The sequence below is a fragment of the Scomber japonicus genome, chromosome 2 (assembly GCF_027409825.1).
Source record: "Scomber japonicus isolate fScoJap1 chromosome 2, fScoJap1.pri, whole genome shotgun sequence".
Classification (NCBI taxonomy): domain Eukaryota; kingdom Metazoa; phylum Chordata; class Actinopteri; order Scombriformes; family Scombridae; genus Scomber; species Scomber japonicus.
The window spans coordinates 27,262,840-27,282,193 of record NC_070579.1 but is presented as its reverse complement, the minus strand read 5'-3'; the positions used below and the strand labels follow the sequence as shown (position 1 = coordinate 27,282,193).

General features: G+C 40.6%; 1 protein-coding gene across 1 annotated transcript; it reads right to left on the bottom strand.

Annotated features, from left to right (window-relative positions):
• Positions 1–16,476: 16,476 nt before the first annotated feature.
• Positions 16,477–18,810, bottom strand: adra2a (adrenoceptor alpha 2A). The gene is made up of 2 exons (XM_053330730.1): positions 18,551–18,810; positions 16,477–18,379 (listed from the first exon to the last, which is right to left on the bottom strand). Exon 2 carries the CDS (start codon positions 18,168–18,170, stop codon positions 16,911–16,913), a length of 1,260 nt encoding a protein of 419 aa, XP_053186705.1. The 5' UTR covers positions 18,171–18,379; positions 18,551–18,810; the 3' UTR covers positions 16,477–16,910.
• Positions 18,811–19,354: the final 544 nt, after the last annotated feature.

The window sequence follows — 19,354 nt, the reverse complement described above, 5'->3', positions numbered from 1 at the left end:
AGCAATTTGGGGTTAACTATCTTGCCCAAGGGCACATCAACTTGCAGACTGGAGGAGCTGGGAACTGAACCGCAGATCCACTGATTAGTAGACAACTCACTCTACCTCCTGAGCCACAGCTGCCCACATATCTGAATATCTGAATCAACACATCCTGCTTACTTTGTGAGGCAGCTGGAATCACGAGATATTGAAATAAAGTGAGAATCCACCTCGTCAGACTACTAGTTACACAATTCTGTCTGAATGAATGGTGGTTTGGACCAATCATTGTCCTATGAGGATCCTTGCGTGATCTTGAAAATCCAGCTGCCTCATAGGGTAAGACGTGATGGTTCATTCAATCACCTGCCAAGTATTTTTTAAGTACCTGACCTTTTCCAAACAACCACTTCTCAGATTGTTGTGTGTAACCATTGTCGGGTTACACCAACGCAACCTTCTTGAGCTGCTTTATATATGCATCGCAAACCTTTTAGCAAACGCTATTTGACCAAAAATTGTAGATCAGATCTACATCCTTCATCTAAAGCAACATGATCATGAAGTTTATCCAGAGTCTTAGACAGGTCCAGCAATCTAGATATGAATGACCTGCCCTGGGTAATCATTCATCTGACGATTAGTAATAGACACTGTTTCTAACATGCCCGTCACGGCTTCCCGAATGCAAGCCAGTTTTGAGGGCAAAGAGGCAAGCATGAAGTTGCTGTTAATGTGATGCCTAAAAATTCAAGCCTTGTCAGAGGCCCTGGGTTTTCTCTGCAGAGAGAGGGACACCCAGTTGCTCACAGAAAAGTACACTTTATTACACCATTTGACACCAAAAAGCGGCAGATGGAGCAGCATGATCTTTAAAGTGTCATTATATCTGCTTTACCTAACCATGCACTTTTACTGGTTTGCTTAATGAACTGAATTGCATTATCAACAGCAGCATAGAACAGAGAAAACGGCATGAGAGGTATGAAGCTGTTAATATTTGGAGCGCTATCAGGTCTATTATCAGACACTTTTCCCCTGAATAGCTGTGAGTTGCAATGCCAATAGGATTTATGTGAAACATGAAAATGGAGGACTATCATAAGGCCCAATCATGTACGCTCACTGTGTGTGAAAAAGATCCACACGCTACACAGGAGAGGGCCTGATTGATTGATAGGTAGATTTAGTTATTTAGTTATTTAGTTAATACATTGCTGCTTTTGTAAAGAAAGATTTATGTACTCATAAATAAAGATGTCACAATGTCAGATTTTAGATTCACGATTATTTTCACCACAGAAAGAAACACTGTGCATTTTTATTAAATTCGCACACTTTATTTTGGTCTTTTGGACTTCAAGCCTACTTTATATTTGGATAGCTGGATAGCCTATAACTTATGGTGATATAGTGTGTGTTGAACTGTTTAATTAATATTTATTTATACAATTACATTTGGCTTTAACAATATTGTTTGATACACATTCATGCAAATATAGCATTTTCAGTGGAAAGGTAGAGAGGAGAAAGAGCCCTTGCTCCTCCGCCCCCTCCCCTCCTTTCCCCCCTCCTGCCTTGAAGAAGTGCTGTGTGTCTGTGTGAACTCTCTGTGAACTTGGGTGACTTTAATTGTTCCAGAGGACTGTTTAGTACATTTCAGTAATTTAGTTTTAACTTGATTTGGGTGCACAAAAATGGATAATTATTCCGAAGATGTTGGCACATGTTGGATATGTTAGAGTCTTTAGCAGAAACCTTCCAGCGACAGGCACAGCAGATTGGATATCCATCATTGATCATTGAGTATCACTTCCCTCTACCATTTTCCAGCTTTTTGACTTACCGGGTAAGCTGAATGCATGTGACATGCTGAGTACACAGTATGACTACACACCACACACGTCCACATACAAACACAGTATGTGACTCCCATGACAACTTGTAAGAGATTTTCCAATACTCCAATCTCACGAGATACTATAACTTATAAAACTGTTACAGCTATCCTACCATGTCATTTACAATTGTGGTTAATATTAAAACCAGTTAAGCCTGACATCCCTACTCATTAAGAGAATGCCCTCATAAGACATAGCCAGGTCTGAGATAATGCTAAATACCAGTCCAGTTCAAATCTGTGATATGGATAGACGTCACGCATGATGTCCGTGTAGATACCAAATGCAGCATTAAACACAGCCATAAGAGATTGACAGTCTGGGATGCTTTCTTTAAGGATAACCTTTCCACAATCAACAAGGCGTCTATCAGATACTACAGCTGAACAAAGCAGATTTTTCTATTTTTTAAGCCAAATTAATGTCATTATCTCAGGATTTGCTTCGTCAGCTGAGGAGAGACTGCAGCGGCAGATGAAAAGGAGGGTACTCCTGTTGAGGCTGCAGGGGCTGCAGTTCCCAGGGTTCTGTGCGGCATGACGTCAGTCGGTAGTGCGTTGATGTCAGTGGTCGCAGCTGGAGCCAGCGTTGGCGCTGAAGTTGAATTTTGGAGAAGACAGCTGTAGAAGGATTTTAGAAGTTGGAGGCGGACATACACTTTGCATAGGAAGGACTGAGGAGATGCTGAGCTGAGTGTTGAGAATGGAGTCTCATCTGACTGCTTGGTGTGTGGACGAAGTCTTGCCCTTTTACCTGGGGTGCTAACGTTAGCAGAAGTGGAGGCATGTGTATGTGCCCGCTTTTACAGCAGTACGATGGCAGTTATTCTTTGATGTACAGTTTTTTGGGGGGAATGTAGGAGGAAATGACAGAAAGAACACTCCTGGTCATGGAGGTGACAAAATTTAAAAAGCTCTTCACCCCTAAAGGAGCAGAAACATTGCAGCTGAGAGTCGAGGATCTTAACCACTGCCAGTTTGTATTCAAAAGAGGATTTTCTCTTGCTGGGAAGGACAGTACTGCTGTCTTCTTCCCTTTCTTCTGCTCCTTCTCATCTCTGGGTTTCAAAGACACATCTTCATCCACAACAGATCCGTCATACAGCTAAAGAAGTGACCAGCAGGGATGGTAAGTTATGAAATAATGAAGTAGGAGTTTTTAGCTTTCTTACCTTGAAACAAGCTTTACCAGCAGCAGCAGTTGAGCAAAGGTGTAGCCAGATCAGTGTAGGTGGGAGTCATATTTAAAGGAACCGCCTTGTTGTGAGAATGACTGTGATTGGTATGTGACTGATAGGTATGCTGATTCAATCAACAGCTGATTATAGCTGGGGCATATGACTTTCGTGTCCTGCATGAACTAACACTTTGCACATTCCCAACAATCAGTCAGAAAAGTTAAAAACTGTGACTACGTCCGTCACCTTACCTTGGCACAACAACAAAGATTGTACGGACATAAGCTTCTTTGACACAGTTCCCTGTAGATTACTGCAATAACCTTTCAGGCACCGCTAGTGATTTTCACTATTCACACATCCGGCTACATTCGTTAACAAATGTCTTACACCTTTTCACACATGCCATGGCAGTGCTCGAATAAATGGGGCAGGAGATGTTGGTAATGCAACACTGATGGATGCCAACCACCATAAAAATCAATAGAAGAAGAGGAACATGGGGCGAGGCCTGATGTACATGTATGTGGCTGAAGACGTTTCTTATTTTTCAGGAACATGGTAGGCAAAGAGCTGTTTTGCCTGGTGTTAATGTTCTTGTAATTTATTTAATATTCAACAAGTTTTGCGATACACCCATAAAAGCATTAGCAAGGCAACTATAAAGAAGTTGCATATTCAAACAGAATATCAGAGAGTCTTGTGATTTGTCAGATGGACATAGCCCTTTACATGCTTGACCCTATAATGTTACTAGGTCTTGAGGTTCCCTGAATATCAAATCCTGCTCCCATTAACACATGAGGAGGAAATGTTCCTGAACTTTTCAGGAATAGACCACATGTGTGAAAGGGGCATAGTAACTTTAACCCACACTAAATATAAGTAGGGTATTATAGCTGGGTATTAGCGCCTAAATCTAACTAGACATGTTATAGCATTGTAACATCATACAGTATTCTTTTCAACAGTGATTTGTAACACTTTTGGAAAGCACAAAGAAATAATGCTGTAGTACTGATTACTGCCAGTAGAGGCACCAGAGTAGAAAATGCTCAATTTAGTGATTTTCTTAAACTAACAGGTTACTTCACAGAGTCACAGAAGTGTAACAGCACTTATAAAATTAGGCAAAAAGCACCCTGCAGAATAAAACAAAAAAAACATTTGAACAAAGTCAATTAAAGACGAAGCAACATTGACAGACTTCAGCACTAAAAACCACAAATGGTGAGCAAAATAAAACAGCTGTAAAAATCTATAAAATTCTATTAAGTCGGATGTTTATTTTTGTTTCAACACCAGGTAGTCAATTTAGATGAAGAAGTAAGGATTCAGGCCCTTTGGACATTAGGTCAAAGGACCAATGAAAGCATACACACAGTGTATGCTATACAGTTTAAGTCAGTGATGGGGCTCAGCTCCTTTCCTTCACCCACTCACGCAATTATGTTTATTTTATGATGGACAGACCTTCCACCGAGTAAGCACTGAAATTTCTCTCCAATCAAATATCTCTGCGGGCCGTGTCTGAAGGGGAGGATACCTCAACACTTAAAACTGCCTTGTCCTTGCTCCATGTTTATTTGCTTCTTGTTTACAATAAAAAAAAAAACATTTTCTAGTCATATTCCACACATCAACAGAATATTTCCTTCTTTTTTATCTAGCAATTCTGTGATCTTTCCACCATAGCAGTTTTATTAATTTTGCTATTTATGAATGTTCTTGTTTGTATTTCATCTCCCCAGCGTCACATCAAAATGATAAGTTCATCATTCCCCTGCAAAATAACACTGTAACGGGAGTATAGATGTAGCACCTTTGGGAGGCCCCTGAAATTACACACAAGGTCCCTGCAATTGAATCCCCTTCAGGTGGCCCTATAATTTCTGACATCAAAACATAGCAGCGATTACCTGTCTGCTATCATACATACACGAGACAAGGGTCAAGGGGCGTGTTCTGTGTGTGTGTGTGTGTGTGTGTGTGTGTGTGTGTGTGTGTATGTGTGTGTGTGTGGACTACATAAAATGGCAGGCGGTTTGTCTCTTATCTCAAGGCACCACTCACATCCCGCTGCCTTGTGTCTGGCTTGTTGTTTTCATATTTCTGCTACAAGTTCCCACTTAGTCAAGCGGTCACTGGGGATGAGAGGTCACCGGATGCAAGAGGAGGAAAAGGAGGAGGAGAGATGAGGAGGACGAGTAACAGCAGGAAAGGAAAGGACAAGGAATGAAAGGAATGAAAATAAAATGAAAGGGGAGAGGCAAAAAGAAGATTAAAAAATAAATGAAAACAAAAGGAGAAGAGAGGCAAGGAAAGGAGAGAAGAGGAGGAAAGAAGAGATAAGGAGAAAGAAAAAGGAAAGGGGAAGAAGAAGAGGAAGAAGAAGAAGAAGGAAAGAGAGGAGGAGAGGAAACAAGAGAGGAGATGATGGCAGGACAGGAGAAATAAAGAAATAAGAGGAAGACGGAAAGAAACGAGAAAAGTCGAGGGAAGAAGAAAAGAAGGGAGGAGTGAAAGTGAAAGTGTGAAGAAGAAGTAGAGACAAAAGAAGAGGAGAAATAGATGACAGAAGAGAAGAAAGATTAAGACTGTAAAGGAGAAAAGGACGAAAAATGAGAGGAGAGGAGAGCCTGAAACAAGAGGGAAGAAAATAGCAGGAGCAACTGTAAGGTAAGGAGAAAGGTAGTGAAGAAAGATGAGGAATCATCAATAAGAGGGAAGAAGGAAATGATAAGAGAAGAGATAATGAGAGGAGTGGAACAGAAAGGAAAGGGGAGGAGGAGAAGTGGGGGTGGGCATTACCAGAATAAGCTTGGCTGTTTATCGTTTAATTCCCTCAGGAGGGTTGAAACCCTGTGAGAACTGACTACTGTGGAACCCTGGACGGGCTCCATGTGGAGGGACTAAGAGGCAGCACACACCCCCACACCCCCACACATGCACAGTTTTGAGGACCTGGTTACAATCATAACTCAACAGTGCACTAAGTGTTGGGGGCTATTACCACCTGCTCAGACAAAGTCCATTTTGACAGCAGCGATATTGATATCTCTGCAGTTTTTTCAAGGCATTAAGTCATAAGGAACAGATTTTTCTAGCTGTCGGGATGATAATGATGAATAATGATGACTGATAGCTAGAGCATAAACATCCGCTCGCTGGGTTTTGATCGACTTCTCAAGATGAGGTTGGCAGGATCGTGATATGTTTTATGAAATGGGAGTGACGGTTGTAAACTGTTTCCCAAGCATGTGTAATATGAAGGCATGCATTGTGAGCGTCATATCAACGTAACTCCTGACTGATGCCCAACCAAGTGCTGAGAGCACAATTTTGATGTGTTTCTATTTCTCCTGCATGTTATGGGAGATTGATGTCTGTATTTCCCTCAGATAACTCCCCCATGGCCTGTATAATTCCCCATGAAACAAACAAGAACCTAAAAAACGTGATGAGGAAAGAGGGAGAAACCACACCAGATGTCGTCTTCTCTCCAACTTTCTTTTTTTCCTCCACTCCACAACCAACGCTGACTCGCTTTTTCATGCACAACTGAAACACAAATGATTATCCCATCAGTATTCACAGCCAGGCCCTCTCCCCGCTGCTGTCTACCTCTCTGCTGCCCATGCGTACAGACGTTCTTTCTGTCTCATTTTTCTCATTTTGCATCTCTTTTTCAGCCCACCTCCACCTCCCCGCTGAATGGCTCAATAAATTATAGAATGAAAGAATGAAGTAAATTAAATGAGAACTTCTGTGTGTGCATATACATTGGATGTTTTGGAGTTTCCATTAAATATATCCACAGGGGATGGGAAGGGAAGGGACAGATGGAGTAGAGGTTAAAGGGGAAAACTGGAGAAATCATAAACAGTGTAGAGAGCCTTCAGAGCAGAATCCTCTCTTTTTATAACCACCAAGATCAAAACTTGAGGTTGTCTCAGTCTTCCTCCTACACTCAGTCAAGTTATGGATAGATGGACAAACACACACCAAGACACTGTGCTGTATTGATTAACAGCACCCTGTGAAACTGAGAGCAAATAATATGGCTCCCCGCGCACTTGCTCAGGGAGCCATTTTAAGGCTGACCTTTGTTGGTAAGTGATGCTGTGAATTCATTGGTATAGCTTAAATGTGATTCTGCTGAACACAACCTAAGCAAATATCAGCAAGTGGAGGCTTCATAGATGAAAATCTCTCAGGAATAACTGTGTCAACAGTTTTGTGTGAGCTGAGAAGACTGTTGCAATAGTAGGCGCACTCTTTTTTTTCAAGCGGTATTACTTGGAGTGACCATTGGGCTTGGAACAATGACTTATGTTCTCATTCACAAATGATAGGTTATTTATACAGTATAATGCAGTCTAATGTGTAACAAGCCTGTGTTATCACTTCTTTTGATGGAGCAGTGCCGACATGGTAGCAAAGTCCAGACAGAGCTGTGACTTTTGTCTTGACCCAACAAAGGAATATTTGTCTCCCACCTGATCTCTCTTGAGCAATTATGTTTCATGTTTCACAGCTCAAATATTTACAAATGCAGACTCTCAGGGGAGCATTAAACTCAATTTGTGGGTAAGCACTCTTCTGGAGAGGCCGTGCTGCAGGAAAGAATAAAAGTCTTTTTTTTTTTTTTTTTTTGCCACAACACGAGGCACTTTTATTGTCAAAGGAAATAAATGAAGGCAGTTCGGCAAATTGAGAAACACATATTCTTCCGGCACTCTGTTTTGACACATTAAAATATGCAGCTGTTTTTATAATGACTTTTTCAATTAGGCACAATGTTGGGACAGTGTGTGGATCCACAACCACTGTTTAATGTACACACTTCTTGTCCACTGCCTTCGGATTTCCTGGGAACGTTCCAGAGAGAATACCGGTGGTTTTTTTCCATTTGTGTTTGCCAGCCACATAACCCAATTCACCCATAAATATGGGCTATCATGTCCATTTTCCATGCCTGGGCCTCAGACTAATTTACAACTGGCATTGATATGAAAGATGAGCCTTTTGTCTCAGGGAAATAGAATTATTCTCATTGATGGGAAGAAGGAGAATCACATCAGCTTGACAAAAAAAAGGGGACGGCTACATGAGAAGATGACAGTCAGAATGCAGTTTGAGTAGGATGTAATATATACAGGAATTAGCAGGGCAGAGCTTGTAGAGGTTTCAAGATCTTGTCATGCAAATTGAGCGGAAAGCTTTAGCATATAGATGAGATGGACTTTGTGTTCCCGCCAAAGTGCCTTGTATACTCTCTCTCTCTCCTCTCTCTCTGAATCTCTATCATTCTGTCTCTTTCACCCACTCTCTATAACACACACCTGCTGTTTGTGAACCTGAACCCCTTTTGGCTCTAGTCTTAATTAGCTGTTTGTTTTCACAATATCAAATCATCCCGGGAGTTCACCTGCTACTTTTTGTCTCACTCCCTCCCCCTTTCTCTTTGTCTTTCTCGTGTCTTCTTCCTTTTCTCCTCTCTCCTTTCTCCCATTATTATTATTTCCACTAACGTTTTCGTCTCGCCTGAAACAAATGCAATCCGTGTAACGATAACGGCCACAGCTTAGATCATAATCTACACCATTTGGATTCATGCTCACTAGCACACCCCTTCCATTTTTTTTACAATACTGATAATTATACCTGTAATGCAGTTCTTTTCTCAGTCAGTGCATTGTGCTTTTAGTTCCTATGAAATGTTTAAACTGCACACAAAACATCACCCTTATGAATTATTCAGATTAACCCGGCACTGACGTGACTACTATTGTGCTTATGTTGTATTTATAGTGAGTACCTATGCAGAAACATGGCTTGGGTGTTAGACAGATGGATGGGAGCGTGTGAGTCACTGAGGGAACAAGTGAACACCACCTATACCTAACATGCAATGACAAGTTAAATTGTTTCCAAAAGTGTGTATAATTATATCTTTGTGATGTATGAATGTCATGTATGAATGAAAGGAGGCTGTCACTCTATTTGAGATTGCAGCTCAGATACAGGAGAGCAGTTTAGAAAACTGCATGGCTGCTGTCTGTTAGATGAAAGTAAGAACAAGTACGTAGGAGTTTAACAAGCCACAGAAAGTGGGTTACACAGGAACAACAAAAGCATTGAAAGTTGAACATGCAGAGACTTAAAAATAACACTATTTGATCACACACTTTAAGCCAATCATTTCTTTATTTACCTAATTGTCATTCTGTTTCTTTACATTATAATTGTGCCACTTCTTTTGAGGTGGGTGTTTTAAAGCAAAACCCTTTGATTTTTTGACTTGACTTGACTTGACTAGTGTAATCAAAATTTTAAGGTGAGGTTGGAGTACCTGCCTGGGTAAAAATGGACACAAGGCTTGATATATAACATTTCACAACCTCAAACCTCATTTCAAAACCTCAGTTTCAACAATTCACAATGAACAAGAGACTCACAATGCGCAAGAAAAGTAATTGGACAAAGACGCACCCCATTGTTGCTATGGTAACTTTTTTGTGCTCGACCGCCCATCTCAGCTTCTTTGCAGCAGGCAAGTTTTTATGTAAAAATGATCAGGCCTTCTCAGGCCAAATCTTAAAAGCAATATGAAAAAAAAAAAATCAATCAGCTTCTTACAATGAGAAAGGTGTTCTATATACAGTATACAATGTTTTCTGACAAAGTTAGAAGAGGTTTTGCTATTTCACAAGAGAGATGTATGCATTTGTTTGTGCTCCTGTCATTGGTTTGAAGAGGACAGGGCTCTGTTGTAAGCAGAAAGTGATGTCATATATTATTGTGAATCAAGATATGATGACAGCCATGAAGATGTGTGTTTATGTTTCCAGGTCACCAACTGAACTTGATCTAACTACACTCACACAGTGCTGATCAAGCAGATTAGCTGATTTCTAAGAGTCCATTTTTAAATAAATATTAAGTAAAGTACCCCTCCACTTGTAAATGTGTTTTTTTCTGCTTTTTCCTTCAGTTGGATGTTTTAGCTTCACTGTGCAGAATGATTTTTGTCCAGAGTTTGACACTAGGAGGCTGTTTTCCCATTCATCTACTGAAAGTGAAAGTTTCTCTGAGCTTATTGAAAATCTAAGATAAAGATGTGTATTTACATGAATGATTTGTGACACCAGAACTAGTTTGGAGCCAATCGTGATACAGTATGAAACCTGGATAATCATGATGCAGGAACTTAGAGCATCCAGTGCACATATGCTAAGAAAAGAGTTTACAGTGAAGGGGGAGACATTTTGTGCCCAGCAGTTAAACTTTTGAAATCAATCATATTTGCATATTCATAGATTATGTGGTTTTAATGTCAGACACAAATTATTATTCAAATTGCAGGGGATCTTTAGATGATTTATTTTCACGTCTTGAATATTTACTATTGTAGAGAAATATAGAACAGTGAGCGAGCCAAACTTGCTCATCTTTAGCATGTTGCATCTGTTTGGTATGAAACACCACAGTCCCATTAGGCTGTCTGCTGTCTGCAGTTTACTGAAAACACCGCATAAGGTCTCTGGGAACTGAAGTTCACATTTTTAGTTGCCTGTCCTTTCCACTAATGTATGAGGTTGCCTAGAGCAGCTTTAAAGCTCAACTGTATGTGACGAATGTTTCATAGTAAAATATTAACTTATTATACAGTATTGTAGTTGTACCATAGGATGTAAGGAAGCATGAGAGCCTTCAGAATTGCTTATTGTGATCTATGTCCTGAAATTGCAGTGCTGCACAGGCAATGATGCATTTTACTGTTCATTAATGAACAGGAATTATGCTACAGCTGTTCATATTTCTCTATCCAAATCTGCAAGCAGCAGACAGCACAGGTCTATGTATTGTGTACTTTCATCAAAAGTGCAGCAAATTATCTGTGACTTCTGACCTTCTGTATAAGCCATGATTGTACCACACAAAACTTTCAAATAATAAATTCAGTCTAAACGTGTGTTTTTGTTTGTGATTACAAACACTCTCAGCTTTAAAATCACATTATCAAGTCACAGTCATGCTTCCTGCAAATCTGTTTACCAATTAAACAAGGATTTTCGGACATCTGTATACACGTTCCACAATAACAAAAACTGAAATGCTTCAATTGGCGAATTAGAGAAACATACTACAGATGTACAGTTCATGGAATATAATAAGATGAACATCAAAAGCAGATTATTTTCTTTCTCCCCTGTCTCTTTAAAACACGCACACAAACATTTGGCCAATTTCATGACGAACACAACGGGCTGCTATTCATGAACCAGCTGCTTTCATTAAGTCACCGTCATTAAGGGCTACAGCAATGAAACAGCAGAGTGCTCAGGTATAATCTCCTTCAAACACCCACCAGCCTGTCCATCAGCACACACTAGACAATCATCACAGACACTAAAGGCAACCCACTTCAACTGCCCTCTCTCCTTCTCATTCACTTTGCTGTTCCCGTGTCACCAAACATATTCTTCTCTGCTGTCCATCACACATGGAGAGATGGGGAGTTCCAGCACAAAGACACTGAATAATGGCGAGAGCTCAACTCTTTGTTGCTTTTATCTGCGATAATTACAGAGTCACACAGTATGCTTTAAAAGGTCTTGAAGTGTGTTGGTTGTTTTTTTAATCTTCCACTTCTGTTAAACTCCCCCACTCATAAGACTCTTCTAAACTCTACTCAGGCATATCAGCTGGTTGACATGTGGTTGATGTGTGACAGGTGAGTGTGTTTAGTGTCCATTGGCTCTTTAACAGGTTCTATTCGAACAGACAATAGGCTATACATGTGGAGCCGCACGGAGAACTTTATTAATCATTAGTCAATCCATCAATCAATCAATCAATCAATCTTTATTTGTATAGCGCCAAATCACAACAAAGTCATCTCAAGGCATTTTACACATAGAGCAGGTTCTAAACCGAACTCTTCAGGTTTTAACTTTAAAGAGATCCAACATTCCTACATGAGCAAGCACCTGGCAACAGTGGCAAGAATCTTCCACCATTTTTATAATTATGTTTTTTTATTCTCTTGATATGATGTTTTGATACAACATTCCAGTATATGTATGACTGCATGTATCAGTGTCTGTGTATGTATGCATGTGTGTTTATGGTCCTCATATGTTCACACATGCAAATATTTAGTTGTACTGTATAGAAATTGATGGATATGTAAATGTATGTATATGCATGTATAAACATGTTTTGTACATAACTGCCTTTTTAATTATTGCCTGGACTGTTTAGCGTAATTGTTTATAAATATTCTAATATATGTGTTGTTAGGAGATTTACTGTAATGAGCTCTGGCTTCAGTCCAAATCATTTTGACCTTTTGACATTCACTCATTGTTTTGTGCATTACTGTTTTAAATTTTAAACAACAATTTATTATGCATGTAAACATCTATTTATAATATAAAGCCCAGTAATAGATTAATCATCAGTTATTTATGCGGCAAAAATGAGAGACTAACTCTGGAGACTTGAGTTCAACACTTAAATCATGATGACAGCTGAGCAAACGTTATTCACTGATGAAGACAGTGAGATGTAGTTTGAAAGATACAGAAAGATTCATTCTAACCCTATGTGGACCTTGAGTTGTCAAAAATGCAAAATATTCCAGTTTCTGAAATATTTACCTCCTTTCTCTTTTTTATGTCTGCATAAAATCAATATTTGAATGATTGGTATAACAAAAACAAACAGTTTGAAGCTAGATTAATCAATAATAAATAACAGATTGAAAAAAAGTCATCATACGTTACAGTTTAACATCCACATGGTTTAAATAAAGTACTATTTGTTATTACTGTCATTTAAACTGAGGTTGATTGGCATGAAAATAGCAAAAAGTGATTTAATGGTATTGTATGCTGGATTGCTCAGATGACTTTTTTGTCATTGTATTTAAACCATTTGCAGTTGCAAGTTGCTGAAATGTCTCTGCATTGAAAAACTATTTATTTATTCTCTCACATTGATTATTACAAATGTGAAAAGTTGTGTTGTTTTCTATACAAAATTGGCCGTTTTGGAAATTGAGTACCTGCAGCTCCAACTCCCAAATGATTTCATGCAGAGCACTGAAACGTCAAACCCAGCACTTTCTTCAGCCAGGGTGAATTACATTGCAGGTGTGATAATCTAATAAAAAAACATTGCGTAATGCTGTGTGTGGTCTCTGGGATGATGGGAGCTGATTGCTCTCGATCATAATGAGTTCCTGGAAAATAGATTTGTCTAGTCAAATTATTTCACAGAGAAATATCCGAGGCCCAACATTGTTTTGCGTCTCCAATCAGACCCAGAGGCCTGACAGCTAATCAGGCCGCCGTTAATGAGACTTGGACTCCATTTCAAATGACACCTCTGAAACACTTGTAAGAGTCCTCTAGAGCTGACAGCCAACCTTTCGAAAATATGATGCTACTTCAGCAGTATGTTCTTGGATTGTGTAAATTATCATTTAGACAACAAATACAGAGCACTGAAATTGCCACATTGAAGACAGGCAAATAAAAGCAATGAAAACAACAGTGAGTCATCAGTAACACTGTAAATTATCATGTATATTGCTGCCACCTCGAATAGGCGGATGTCACCCTGAAAAAAAAAAGATGTACTGGTTTAGATATGTGGGTGCTTCACTTAACATTCATTGTCATCATGACTTTCTCACCCCAGACACCTACAGTACCCCTGTACAAGGCAGACACAGACATGCCTATCATCACACACACACAGAAACAAAAACAGACTGATTGCATATGTGAGGCCGTAAAGTCAAATACAACTTCAGCCCCCCGACGCCCACATGCACAACTACAAATAATTGTTTTCTCCTGTAAGATTTTTGCACCAGCTGACATTTTGTCCCTGTCTCTTTGAATGGTAGCTGCACTTAGCCACCATGTTTAGCCTTTTGGAGACAGATGTGCTCTCTAACCTGATGATCCATGCCCCAATTCCCAGGGGCTAAGTGTATGTGTGTGTGTGTGTGTGTGTGTGTGTGTGTGTATGTGTGGAAGAGGGGTCTGCTGACTTCAACAGCTGGCCTCTTCCAATAGGCTGTCAGCAAGCACATCCTCCTAATGATATCACTGCTGCTTGCTGATGTGTGAGGTACAGAGCGGCAGACAGACAGAGAGAGACAAGGTAAACATACACATATTTATCAATGACTGTCCACTGACAAACCCTTTGCTGGTTTACACTGTCAAATGATAGGTTAACGCTTTTCAAGTCTGTCTCAAAACCATTGCAAGATGTGTGTCTGTGCATTGACTCTTACATGGACTGCAATGTAAGAGATGGGGGTCAAAAAAACACTTTCTTCCAAAGTTACAGCTATTGTGCAAAATGTATCACTCTGCAGCAGTTCTGCCAGGAAACTCTGTTTGTGGAAAAGTAAAAGAAAGCACACACTTCATTTGAATAACAATAAGAAACATCATGTTAGCTTTGGCTGAAGTTAAGGCTGATCTATGTTCACTTTGACACTGTGGTCACAAGTGCAGAGTAACAGTAATGTCACTCACACAGCAATATCTAAAGTTTAGCAGTATTAGCAAACAGTCACCAAAAGGTAAAACCCTTGAATGTGTGGAACTTATTGCTTATGAATTTAGCATTTGATTTGAAAGAAGAAAATGTGTTATTTATTTCAAAAGTTATATTGTCTCACTTTAACCATGATATTGATACATGACCAACTGATATTTTTGTAACAATCTCTTTCATTAGAGTCACACCAGACAGGGATCTTTTCATAGCAAATATGGAGAGCTGGAATGGTTACAGCAACCAATAATGTTTTCACTGTATTGTAAATAAGGGTGTGTGAGTATTACATGATGATAGTTACATAAATGCAACCCTGTCCTTTAACTAAAAAAATGGCAGCTGTGTCAATGTGAGAATATATGGCATTGAGAGGTCTTTACTCCTACATAAACCCTAGATGTACCATCACATTATACTTAAGTTATTTAGTTTTCCTTTTTGAGTGTCTCTCTGTTAAAACGGGCTCCCTGGCGTGCAGGTGGTCGAGTGGTTAGAGCGCATGCCACGTACACAGCCGACCCCCGGTTCAAATCCTGAAAAAAAGCTGGCTCCTTACATTTGTATTTTCTGTGATGTTTTTTTTTTCACAGCAACATCCCACAGAATCTGCACTCTCATCCAAAATGAACGTGGAACATCAGCACGACTACAATCTTGTCTGTCCAGCGGGAACTCACCCACTGTGTGTTTACATGTGCTGCAAACATGCATGCACATTCTCATACACACTCTTGCTCTTTCTCACAGACTCACACATTTTGTAAACGTGCAGGGACACAGTCTGCCGGCTGAATGTGAACACATAACAGGCTCTGCTGGTCAAAGTGCTGGATATACTGTCAGAAGAAGTAGAAACCCCCAGAAGGACCATTTAGCTTTCTGTGGATGGTGCCGTTCAAGTGCCTCCCAGACTGTCAAAAGTAATGCATTTACTTACAGTCCTTCCACTGGGAAAAGCTACTTTCTCTGTATTCACTGCACAGATGATAGCTGCTCTTCCTTTTTATTTACCTACTTCTCTACACTCGGTAGAGGGAGCAGAATAAGTGCAGAGGGAGAGAGTGAGAGAGACCAGTCAATCAGGTTCTGGCTTGACAAGCTCCATGTCTTTACTTAATGACGCATACTGTGGTAACACAAAACGGCAAATGAACCGTTACTTCTCCACTTCCCGTGCTTCACATTACATCTATATTCATCATCCACAGTCAATTCATAAAGTGACTCTGACATCTGAAGCCCATAACAAACACACACTTGCTGGAAAAAAGCTAAAAAATGTAATTTAATCTGGGAAATCTGATATCATTTTAGACAAAGGACCTCCATAATCCCAAACACGATTAATCCGAAGGATTGAAGAACATTTGCACATATTCCATTCAGGCTCATTAAGAGTTAAGATCCTTGTTAATCACTTGCAAAGGTCAGAGTCAGCAGACCAGTGAATTTGCACTTTTCTGTTTGAGTACAGCTGAAGAGCCAAATCTGGTCTCCAGCTCATAACATAAAGAGGATTTATATGAGTTTGTGCTCCTTGTCCCATAATGATCACACCTTCACATGGATCACAGGTAAAAGAGCTTCACATTTTGAGATTTCTTGCTTTTAACACCTCCTCACATTCTTTAAACCAAAGTTTGGCTGGAATGTGTCTTTACTGCTGCCCTCATCTTCCAGTCTCTGTTCTGTACATGAGTGTGTATGTGTGCGAATGTCAGTGTAAAAAACTGATGTTAAAACTTGCTGTGGAGCCTTGAGACCAGTTCAGGAAATGGGTTTTATTCTTTAAAGAGCCTGCATTTTTCCCACACTTTGTCATTATCATCGTCATTGTTATCATCATCATCATCATACAAAATGGGCACAATACTGTCTCCATAACAACGAAAATCGAGACAAATATTCAGACAGGTCATTTTTGTACAACATACTGTTGTGAAATACAACACATATCATGTTTCATTTATAAAAATAAAAATAACATTTACGATAGAAACACGGTTTCACGTTGGTGTTCAGACCTCTCTCTGTACAGTGGTGGTTTGTGTTTAAGCTGTGGGTGGTGAATGTGGTGAGAAAGAGAAAATCATTGGACTAATGCTGCACGTAAAGCTCGTCCCGGGAAAGCCTTTCCAAGCAGTTACTTTACACCTAGAGCGTTCACAAGCCAGTGATCCATGCACAATGGTCAATGTACTTTACAATTTATGTACATAATAGTAAAAAAAAAAGTATGTTCACAGTGCTGCAGTCCATCATACATATCGTCTTGTGTCCCTCCTGCATAGTATCTTTTTAAAGGACCTCCTAAAGTCATTATTGAAGATGGTGTAAATGATTGGGTTTAGCGCACTGTTGCAATAGCCAAACCAAAAGAAGAATTTGAACAGGGTGTCGGGGACGGGGCAGGACTCACACAGCGTCATCAGCATGTATGTAAAGAAAAAGGGAAACCAGCAGATGACAAACACTCCGATAACCACAGCCAGGACGAATGTGAAGCGTTTCTCTCGGTTCTGCCGGCCCTTCCAGCGGCTGCCCTTAGTGCTCTGCACCCGCTTTGGGACCTCGTTGTCCCTGGGTTTGATTTGGCTCAGCTTGGTTTTCCCCTTGGCCGCTTTCTTTTTGATCGAGCAGGGATTGTTCATTTTGTGATCGGAGGAGGAAGACTCCTCAATGTCTACCCCATTGACCTCACCTTTCTCCTCATCTGCTCCCCCTTCACCTCCCACTCCCTCCTTCAGCTCGATGTCCCGCTCGCCGTTCAGCTTCTCATGGCAGAGCTTATCCTCAACCTTGTTTACACCCAACCCATTCTTCTGGTTGGCAGCAGCAGCCGTCTTTGCCATCTCCTTGTGCTTCCTGTCCCCTGGTGGTGCCCGCGTCCTCTTTTTGGCGATCTGGTAGATCCGCACATACACCAGGACCATGATGAGACAGGGGAGGAAGAAGGAGACGATGCAGGATGAGATGACATACCACTTGTCATTGTTGATCCTGCAAACACGGTCCTCCTCGCTATTTTCTTTCTCCATGGTGATTAGAGGTGGGAAGGAGATCAAAGCTGCGATGACCCACACGATGAAGATGATGCACTTGATGCGGCGTGGCGTCCTCTTCAGGTTGTACTCGATGGCCTGTGTGATGGACCAGTAACGGTCTAAGCTGATAGCACAGAGGTGAGCAATGGAGGCGGTGCAGAAAAGAACATCAAGTGCCAGATATATCTCACACCACACCTCACCAAAGTACCAGTATCCCATGAGCTCGTTGGCCAAGGAGAAGGGCATGACGAGGGTAGCCACCAAAATGTCTGCTGATGCCAACGACACCAGGAATAAGTTCTGCGGAGCTCTCAGGGCCCGGCTTGTAAACACAGCTATGACCACCAGCACATTGCCAAATACTGTCAGCAGGATCATGAGCCCCACCAGAACTGTGAGCGGCAGGGAGATCCGGATGCTGTAAGAGGCCACTCCTGAAAGAGTCTGGTTGGTGTCGTTGTCGAACCCCATCAAAGCAGATTGGCCCACTCCCTATCACTTGAGTTCACTTGAGGTTAACAATTATTATCCACAAGGAAGGACAGTGCTAGTAGCTCACAGAAGGGTTGAGAAAAGAAGAAACTGCATCACTCCTCTGAGGCATTCCCAGATTGTTCCCTTTCATCTTGCACTACCTCTTCAAGTTAAAGCTCTTTTTATTTACAAGGCTGTCACTTCATCTGTAAATATGAGGCAACAAGAGAAAAAAAGAAATCAGATCTTTCAATGCTATTAATACTTGATATGTAAATTATTTTTGTTTATTTTTTTTTGTACATTTTTGCATTATATTAGCTCAAGCATGAGCTCAGCTCAGGAAAAAAAGCATATAAAGTACTAAATAATCTTACCTGAGGCAGCGAGTGGTGGCACAACCTCCCCAGTGCCAGAGACACACGGGCATTAAAAAACTGACAGCGGGTAACTTCTTTAAGCAGATCAATAAGAAGCAAAGAAGATCCATGTGGCGGATGAAGCGTCAAGTCTCCCCTCTGCGTCTCCTCTCTCTCCCCACACAATGATCCCTGTGTTGCATCTAGTTGTGCTCAGCAGCGGACCTAATAAAGCGCTAATCATGTTATATCGGGCGCTGCCGTGCTGCTGTCTGCGTGTGGAGTCTCTCTCCTCAGTGTTAACCAGTGCGCCACTCCCTCTCTTTATAGCCCGCACGCTGCAAAAAGTGAGCCACGCACCCGGGTCGCCGTGAGCTCACATCAACAGCCGTGTGTGTGTGACAACATGTGACACTGCACACCATAACATCAGCAGTAGGTATAGAGAAACAGTGAGGGGGCTACAAAGAGGAGAGAAAGAAAGAAAAGAGAGAGATTGACCACAAAAAGTCACACAAACTACGGTAAAATAAAAATAAACACAAGAGGATAGATTTCGGCAAAATAACTGGACCACATGAAGCCTACAATACAGTTCAAAACAATATAAATAGGCTATATCAGTATCAATAAGTATCTATATGTCCAAAATGTTTAATATCACCGTGGCTCATATTATTATAATGATACACATATTTAATGGCAAAATAAAAGGCCCTGCAAAATGTTTGTTGGCTTTGTCAGAGGTCAGTAACATGTTTGTGTCTGAAGTACATATTTTGTTTATTTGTTATAACGGTTTGGATGATCATGTTTCTCTTT